This window comes from Gekko japonicus, unplaced genomic scaffold, assembly GCF_001447785.1.
Source record: "Gekko japonicus isolate JY-2015 unplaced genomic scaffold, Gekko_japonicus_V1.1 scaffold167, whole genome shotgun sequence".
Lineage (NCBI taxonomy): Eukaryota > Metazoa > Chordata > Lepidosauria > Squamata > Gekkonidae > Gekko > Gekko japonicus.
Genome location: NW_015164670.1, coordinates 838,932 through 848,347, shown reverse-complemented (window position 1 = coordinate 848,347; position 9,416 = coordinate 838,932). Strand labels below are relative to the sequence as shown.

At 47.8% G+C, this 9,416-nt stretch overlaps 1 protein-coding gene across 1 annotated transcript; it reads right to left on the bottom strand.

Moving 5' to 3' along the window:
- Positions 1-6,461: 6,461 nt before the first annotated feature.
- Positions 6,462-7,313, bottom strand: LOC107108695 (uncharacterized protein K02A2.6-like; the record flags this gene model as incomplete). The annotated part of the gene is made up of 2 exons (XM_015409182.1): positions 6,462-6,507; positions 6,610-7,313. Coding segments are annotated over 2 exons (750 nt in total), but the record flags the coding sequence as incomplete, so codon positions are not given.
- Positions 7,314-9,416: the final 2,103 nt, after the last annotated feature.

The window sequence follows — 9,416 nt, the reverse complement described above, 5'->3', positions numbered from 1 at the left end:
CTAGGATCTGAAAGACCCAGATTTGAATCCCCACTCTGTCACGGAAGCTTGCTGGGTGACCTTGGGCCAGTCACAGACTCTCACCGTAACCTATTTCACAAGGTTGTTCTGAGTTTAAAATGGAGGAGAGGAGAATAACATAAGCTGCTTTGAGTCCTTACTGGGAAGGAAGGCAGGGTATAAATGAAGTAAATAAATAAATGTCAGGAGATCTGATCAAAGATCCCTTAAAGAATGTCTAGCTGGACCCAGAAAAGCCACAGCAGGCATCCAACAAAAATCATTGTTGGGGGTAAACTGCAGCCAATTTTCAGTGAGTCACAACTGGCCCATGACAATGTGTGTGTAAAGTGCCATCAAGTCATAGCCGACTTTTGGCAACCCAAACAAGGGGCTTTCAAGGCAAGTGACAAGCAGGGGCAGGTTCCATTGCCTTCCTCTGCACAGTCTTCCTTGGTGGTTTCCTTCCAAGTATCAACCTAGATTAGCTTTTGAGATCTGATGAGATCAGGCTATTATAGGGTTGTCTGCTCTGGGCTGAGAAATACTTGGAGATTTGGGGGGTGGGGGTTTGGGGAGGAACTTCAATGGGAGGGACTTCAGTGGGGTAAAATGCCATAGAATCCACAATCCAAAATGGCCATTTTCTCCAGGTGAACTGATCTCTGTTGCTTGGAGACCAGCTGTAATCCCAGATCTCCAGCCTGGAGGATGGCAACCCAGGGGCTATTCCTATTGAATAAATGTACAAAAAAACAATTGCCTTGGAAGCACAGAAGCTTTACTTTCACGGTATTCCTGATTTTCCATGTTTCCCAGTTAAGGGGAAAGTGCTGTTCAAACAAACTACAAAGATGATCTGACTCCAACAGGAACAGGAGAAAGGCCTTTTACTTACATGACTTATTTATGTCTTAACATGACATATTCATGTAGGTACAGCTACATGTCCATGTAAGAGAGAGAAGAGGGGTCCTATATGAGATGGAAAACAGAAGGCAAAAAAAAAAAACAGAAGGCAATCAAGGACCACAGAGGCTCAACATCTAAATGTTGTGAGGGTGGGGCCAACTGCCAAGTGTACCTGAGTGAGAGAATTCTCTTAACCCTTTCCCTCCCAGATCCTCTTCCATGCAGAGTTACAATATCCAACAATTCCATGCCACCTTCCCCCTCCCTATGACCACAGAGTATATAAAATGCAAGCAAGCCAAACCTGTACATGGATAGTTGCCAAGCTGAGTGCTGCAAACTGAGCAGGCACAAAACTTCTCCAAATGGCAATATTAATTTCCAACAAACCATTGCAGTGATCCAGTGGAGGTGCTCAACTCAGGTGTAAATTGATCACTGGGATTACAACAAGCTCAAATATTGGTTGTTTTTTTTTAAAAAAATTCACATTTATATCCCACCTTTCTGCCCCCAGAAGGGCCACCAAGGCAACTAACAGATTAAAATGTACAGAGTAAAATCATTATTTAAAATCATTAAATTAACCACCACCACCACCAACAAAATACATCATTAAAACAAGGTTTTGGCTCTGACCTTTAAGGCCTTGACTGGTCGGGGACTGACATATCTGCAGGACCGCCTCCTCTGTTACATCCTCGGGAGAGCATTATAAGCACAGAACAACTTGCTGGTGGTCCCCGGCCCTAGAGATATCTGGCTATCCTTGACCACGGCCAGGGCTTTTTCAGCCTTGGCCCCAACCTGGTGGAACTCTCTGCCAAAAACATCAGGGTCCTGTGGGATCTTATGCAATTCTGCAGGGCCTGTAAGGCAGAAATATTCCACCAGGTGTTCAGTGGAGGACAGTGATGGTTGACAACATGGCTGGCACCCTGCCCTACCTGAACCTCCTATCCCTTGTGAAATTATTCCCCCCCCCCAATATGTGTGAAGCACTCACAGGTCAGACATAGAAGGGAACTGCAAAAGTTTTCACCACTTTCTTTTAATTATTGTATACTGCTGGATATGGTTTTTATGTTTTTATGATTTAGAATTTTGTACATCGCCTAGAGCCCTACAACCGTGGGGATAGGTGATTAATAAATGGAATGTAATACATACATACATACATACATACATACATACATACATACATACATACATAAAAACAAAACTTAAAAATGAACAAAGAAAAAACATGGGGCAGGAAAAAATGTGTGACATTTTTAAAATAAATTGCAGCATCCCTGAGCACAAATGCTGAAATACAGACCCAAAGTCCCTGAGCAGTACTTTAAGGAAACAATCTGCTCGACAGCAGTTGATGGTATCAAAAACCACTGAGAGTTCCAAGAGATCAATAAGGCTGCAGTTCCCCAGCAATACACCATTGAAGGTTATCAAGCCAGATTATCAAGGCAATTTCAGTCTTGAAACCTGGCCAGAAGCGAGACTGAATTGGGTTGAGACAATCTGTGAAATCCAGGAATGTGTAGCGTTGGATCACCACCATCCATTCTCAAGTACCTTGCCCAGAAAGGTGAAATTGGTGACTCCTTGACAGTTGGGGCAGTCATTCGATTAAGAGGAATCTTAAGCAGTGCAATACTAAATAGAGCTATACCCTTCTAAGGTCCAATTGGGTCCAAACCAAAAAGTTATAGCTGAGAAGGTGTGTTTCCCATAAAAGGTGTGTTTCCCAATAAAGAATCTGGGCAGGTTTGAGAACTCTGATTTAAAAACAATTAAAGGAGCAAAACATATCTTAAAATGTTAAAACATTTCTGCACCCACCCCTTTTGGAGGTTTTAGTCCTAAAGTGCAGTACCAGCTGCTATTATCTTTTCTAATATGTTTGTGCAAGATTCTCACAGAAATGCTTGGAAAACGGGAACCGACACAGCAATGCTAATTGTGTGCCATTAAGTTGCAACCTCAGGACCATGGGGTTTTCAAGGCAAGAGATGAGCAGAGGTGGTTTGCCATTGCCTTCCTCTGCATAGCCACTCCACATTTCCTTGGTGGTCCCACATCCAAGTGCTAACTGCGGTCGACCTTGCTTAGCTTCCAGACTCGGACAAGATCAGGCCATTAGGAAGCTATGATACTTCTCTAAAACCCATTGCCCCTCTTCTGGCTGGCATTCCATTTATGTCCCTCTGCCTCCTGGCACAGCCCCCTCAGTCACTAAAGGTATGCTATCAAGTTAAACCGCTTCCCATACAATTATGAATCAGTTCCAGCAAGAGGAGGAGGAAGGAGGGAACATGCAGAGCAGCGCAAAGCTAATTAATTTCTATTACTAGTGAATGAAGAACCACTTAAATTGTCTTTTCTTATTTAAATTAGCATTGATGACACCTGCTTTTTCATTCTTGGGAAACCCTACTACAATACCTGCTAAATTATGTAAGGCTGTAGAATTTATGAAGAGATGGCAATTAGCATAACAAAAACAATTCTGCACTACAATTTATTGTAAGCAGAAAAAGAGTTATGATGCTGTGTTAAATGGCCCAGTGATAAATTACATATTTAGTGAAGTCCTGTAATTGTGGGAAAGTTGGGGCTAAATGCTGTCATTACCCTCAATAATTATTTGGGGGGATTGTGTTTAGTGGGTATTTCAGTCTGATGTTGTTCAGGACTGTGGCTGGTCTAGAGTAAAAAATTCAGGGGGCAAGAGAGCTGTCTCCCATTTGCACCTAGATTTTGCATTGCAGCTGGCGAAGAGCTTGTCTTGCAAAACTGGGGGAAGTGACATGTCCCCTTTCATTAGACAGTCTTCAAGGGCAGCCCCATGTAGAACGCATTGCAATAATCTAGCCTGGATGTGATCAGAGCATCAAACACTGTGGCCAAAACACACCTTTCTAGGAATAGGCATATCAGGCAAACTTTGCTTGAAGTTGGTCACATCTCTCCTGAGTTTTCCACCACTTGTAATTAGGGTTGTCAACAGGCCTGGGGGATAAATGTCCTGTGCCTTTAACAGCCCTACGGGGGAGGGTGGGGTATAAATTTGATAAATAAATAAATAAATAAACAGAGGCTTAATGCGTGGAAATAGGCAGTGAAAGCTCTTCATGGCAGAGCAGCAAATAATATCCCCTGATAAGCTACATCCCATTAAGCCTCTGTAAGAGGAGCAGAGCATTTTTTTCTCCATGCAGTTAGGAACCCTACTTGAAATGGAGTTGGCCACTTCACTGGGATGTGCCCTTCTTGGAATGGGACCAAGTGTTTGGAAAAATTCTAGCAAAGTGTGAGAAATTCTCTTGTTACGTCATCAGCTTCTCTTGCCAGGTGAGCCTTAATTTGCAAGCAGGCTCTAGAACAGCTTATGTGGGTGGCAAAGTTTTCACCCTTTGCAAGAAAGGGTGAGGTGTTCCAGATGTTGCTTCATCCTACATATGTGTTGCCAACCTCCAGGCAGGGACTGGTGATCTCCCAGAATTACAACAGAACTCCAGATAACAGAAATCAGTTCCCTTGGAGAAAATGGCTGCCTCGGAGGGTGGACTCTATGGCCTTGTAACCCACTGAGGTCCCTCACCTCCCCAAACCCCACCCTCCTCAGGCTCCACCCCCCAAATCTCCAGGTATTTCCCAACCCAGAGCTGGCAATCCTACCTGGAAATTTCCTGGAATTAATCTCATCTCCAGATGACAGAGATTAGTTCCCCTGAAGAAAATGGCTGCCTTGGAGGGTGGACTGTATGGCATTATACCCTGCTGAGGTCTCTCCCCTTCCCAAATGCTACCCTCCCCTGGCTCCATCCCCAAATCTTCCACGAATTTTCAACCCAGAGCTGGCAACTCTAAGTATACTCAGCTGCCTGACTGGTGTACAGTCAATGGAGTGTAAAAGCTTGCAATCGAAGACTGAAAGATGCAGGCTCAAACTCCATGTAGAAGTAGCAGACTTGGAAACACAGCCTGAAGTTTTATGAGAGATGGGATGTAGGAGGGAGGTGATGTGGGGGGGACAGGGGGCAAGATCCCTCCAGGACTATTTTAAAACTTAAAAATATAGATCTTTTCCTACTCTTAGCAAGGGCAAACTCCCACTGTTTCTTCTAATAAATAAAGCTATACGTGGGGAAAGGGGGGGAAAGGAGGAACTTTCTTTGCAGATGGCAATATCTGCCAGTTTTCCTCAAAGGAGAAAGATTGGAGCTGACAGTTTGTCTCTCCATGACAGTCTTGCATGAGGGAGGGGAGGAATGCAAGTTAGAAATGAAGTGGATGAGTTTTTCCCTTATATTCTGGGAAAGGACATTACTTTTCATACAGGGAGTATGAAATGAGACAGAGAGCACCAAAAAACCAACCCAAAGTATCCCAAAGCAACTTACTGATATTGACTGCTGGATTCTCTGTTTTAGTAGAACCAGGAATCACTATCAAGAGCCAGTTTGGTGTAGTGGTCATTCCACACCCCTCCACATGTCGCTGCTGGAGTGACCTTGGGCCAGTCACAAGTTCTCTCAGAGCTGTTCTCTCATGATCAGTTCTCGAAAGAGCTCTCTCAGCCCCACCTACCTCACAGGGTGTCTGTTGTAGGGAGGGTGTTAGATCGCGCTAACAAAGGACTCTTAGAGTGATTCAGCAAGTGATTCAGCTTTATTGGAAGTAACGAACAAGCACTCAACTTAGTAAGAAACCAGAACAGAAAACAGTGGGAGCTTATGCTCCTTTTAAACATAACCGGGCTAATGTAGCCACGCCTATTTACAAATAACAACCAATGAGATTGCTAGGATAAAGACCAATGGGAGTCTTTCCCTCCTAGGGAATGGTATCGTTCTGATTGGTCGCTGTTACGAAGCGACCAATAGGAAGTTCGCTCAGAGGAGCCCTGGTCTGGCTCGAAGCTTAACATGGGAGTCCTATGAGGTGATTCATGTAATCATTTCAATACATTACAATTCCTCCCCCCTAAGTTAAGCCATCATCCCAATTGTTTTATTATTTACAAACATGCAATCAACCTTTGTACATCAGTTATTCCAACAGTATTTACACTCATAGTCCTTCAGATAAGTCGGCATTTGCCGCGAACGCTGGGACCTGCGGAGCGGTGCAGGCTCCATGGGCAGACAAGGTTGTGGGTCAGAGTGGGGTTCACTACAGCCTGGATCAGGCACAGACTCGACTGGGATTTCAGCCCCGCACACAGGGTTCTGCCCTGACTCGGGGACAGTACCGGGCCTTTCGGTACTCACCGCCTGCTCTGGGGGTGTCCACTCGACATCAGGGGATTCAGCCGTCGGAGAGTCAGCGCTGTCCCTAGCCCAACGTCTCCTTAACTGATCTATGTGGCGCCGCCATATTCGACCGTCAGCTAACTGCACCACATACATTCGAGTACCCACAGAGTCGGATATAACCCCAGGAAGCCATAAGTGCCCGTTTGCATAATTTCGTGCGAAAACCTTGTCCCCTTTTTCAAACATGCGCACCTTCGGTTGCGCCGTGGTACGCTCGGATTGCTCTTCAGTGAGGTCTGGGTGCATTCGGTTCAAACGGGTCGTGAGTCTCCGCCCCATTAACAATTCGGCCGGACTACGGCCTGTAGCACTACAGGGGGTGGTGTGCTGCAGCAAAAGAAAGGAGCCCAGCCTCTGGCTCCAGTCCCCTTCGTCCATTTTACCCAGGGCCTCTTTGGCCGTCCTGACCATCCGTTCGGCTTGGCCATTAGATGCCGGATGGAAAGGGGCCGAAGTCATTTGGCGTATGCCATTACTCGTGAGGAAGAGCCTAAATTCCTCAGACACAAATTGAGGCCCGTTGTCACTGACGATGACGTCAGGCAACCCGTGGGTGGCAAAAAGTCGGCGGAGCGCATGGATCACAGCAAGTGATGTGGTCGATTTCATATGCACGACCTCCAGCCATTTGGACATAGCGTCCACCACAATTAGGAACATTTGCCCTTGGAGAGGGCCAGCAAAATCTATATGCAATCTGGCCCAGGGTTTACCAGATGACTCCCAGCCTTGGGGTGTAGCTTGTGGGGGATCGGGTCTGACTTGCTGGCATTTGGGACACCCTCGTACCCATTCTTCGATCTCTTTGTCCAGCCCCGGCCACCAGACATACCCTCTGGCCAACGCTTTGGTGTGTACCATACCGGGGTGACCCTCGTGCAGCGACTCTAACACTCTCGTCCTGAGTTTGTCAGGAACCACCACCCTGTTCCCCCATAATACACAGCCCTTAGAAATGGATAGTTCATTTTGACGGCTTTTGTAAGGGCCGAACTCCGGTTCAACGCTTCCAACCGGCCACCCCCTCCAAACCCAGTTTAATACTCGGGACAGCACGCTATCCTTGGCCGTGTGTGCTGCAATGTCCCTGGATGATACCGGGGGTCGAGGAAGCTCCTCAATTGCCAAGACCTCACAGGCGGGGGCAGGGTCTGCGCCAATGTCCGGCACCGGGCACCGGCTGAGGGCATCCGCATGCCCAATCGCTTTCCCAGGCCGGTGCTCTAAGTCAAAATCATAAGCCTGCAAAAATATCGCCCATCTAAGCATGCGTGGGGACATGATGTTTGGCAATTGCTTATCGGGCGCAAAAATCCCCAGTAGCGGCTTGTGGTCAGTGACCAGCAAAAATCGTCTGCCAAAAATAAAATCATGGAACTTTTTGACAGCCGCTACCAACGCCAGACCCTCCTTGTCTATCTGGGCATAGTTCCGCTCTGCCGCAGATAGTGATCTAGAATAAAAAGCGATAGGCGCTTCGCTCCCATCAGGCATCAGATGGCTTAAAACTGCGCCTACTCCAAAAGGTGAAGCGTCAGCAGCTAACACCAGGAGCTTGTGTTCATCATAATGCGTGAGTACGGCATTAGATGTCAGCAGCTCCTTGACTCCCACAAAAGCCTTTTCCTCGGCCTGCCCCCACTTCCATTTTGCCTCCTTGTGCAAAAGCGCGTGCAAAGGGGCCGCCACTGATGCCTTATGCGGTAAAAACGCATGATAAAAATTCAGGAGTCCTAAAAAGGATTGGAGCTCCTTCTTACTCACCGGCCTGGGGGCGTTTTGGATTGCAGATACCTTCTCATCCGTGGGGTGGACTCCCTCTGCGTCAATGCGAAACCCCAGGAAGTCCACACTTTCCACCCCGAGCGTGCATTTTGAGCGCTTAACTCTGAGACCGGCATTTTGAAAACGCCTGAGGACCTCTTTAACCCGGTCCAGTAGTTCCTGTTCAGACCCGCCCGCAATCAGCACGTCGTCAAAATAGGGCACTGTGCCAGGTACCCCCCTTAGTAGACGTTCCATGAGGCCCTGAAAAATCCCAGGTGCTACGTTGACCCCGAATTGCAGCCTGTTCACTTTAAAAGCCCCTTGGTGGGTTACAATTGTTTGGGCCTCGGCAGCCTCCGGGGTGACAGGCAACTGCTGGTATGCCTGGGCCAGGTCAAATTTGGCGAAAATCTTGCCACCCCCCAGGGAAGCCAAAATGTGGCTTATTACCGGGACCGGGTACGAATGTTGCTGCAGCGCCTTGTTAATCGTACATTTGTAATCGGCGCATAGTCGTATGGACCCATCTGATTTGACAGGGGTTACGATCGGGGTCTCCCATTTGCTGTATGGTACTGGCTCTAAAACCCCTTGCTCAACTAGTTTGTCAATCTCTTTTTCCACCTTATGTTTGAGAGACACAGGTACTTTCCGATACTTCAACCTAATAGGTTTGACTGACGGATCTAAGTCAAACGCAACCGGGGGGCCCTTGTACCTCCCCAACCCTTCGGCAAATACATCAGGGAACAGGTCGTACAGCATGCCCCATTTATTTTCAGACATCCTGTTAATCCCAGAAATACCAATGCCCAATGGCTCAAACCAATCTAACCCTAGCAGGTTAACCCGGTCTCCCTCTGCAATCAGGAATGACAGTTTAACACATTTCCCCTTATACTCAACAGTAACAGAGTCCCGTCCGGCCAAGGGAATTCGGTTGCCCTGGAAGTCGGACACTCTGGTTCCCGCAGGCTGGAGCCGCCGCCGGCTTCGGTTCGGGAACAACTGGCGCCAGGACGCGGCAGAAATCACCGTCACGGACGATCCTGAGTCCACCTCCATTGTACAGGGTCGGCCGTCGAGGAGTGGAGTCACGGTGATCTTGCCCTGGCTGCTGGTGCGATTTACGGCCGATGCGCTCGACAAGGTCGCCGTCAACTGGCAGCTTGCTTCCGATGCTGAGGAACGGGTCTTGCCTTGGGTGCTGACTGGAGTGCCCCTCTGCGCTGACCGGTTGTTAGTTGAGGGATCCTTCTTTGCTGATCTGCAGACTCTGGCCAGATGACCACGCCGTCCACACGCTCTGCAGTCGACATCACGAGCCCAACAGGAGTCGCGCTGGTGTTTCCCGCCACAACCGGAGCAAGGCTTGACGTTGGTAGTCTTCGCTGGGGTCCGCTTGCCTCGAACCGC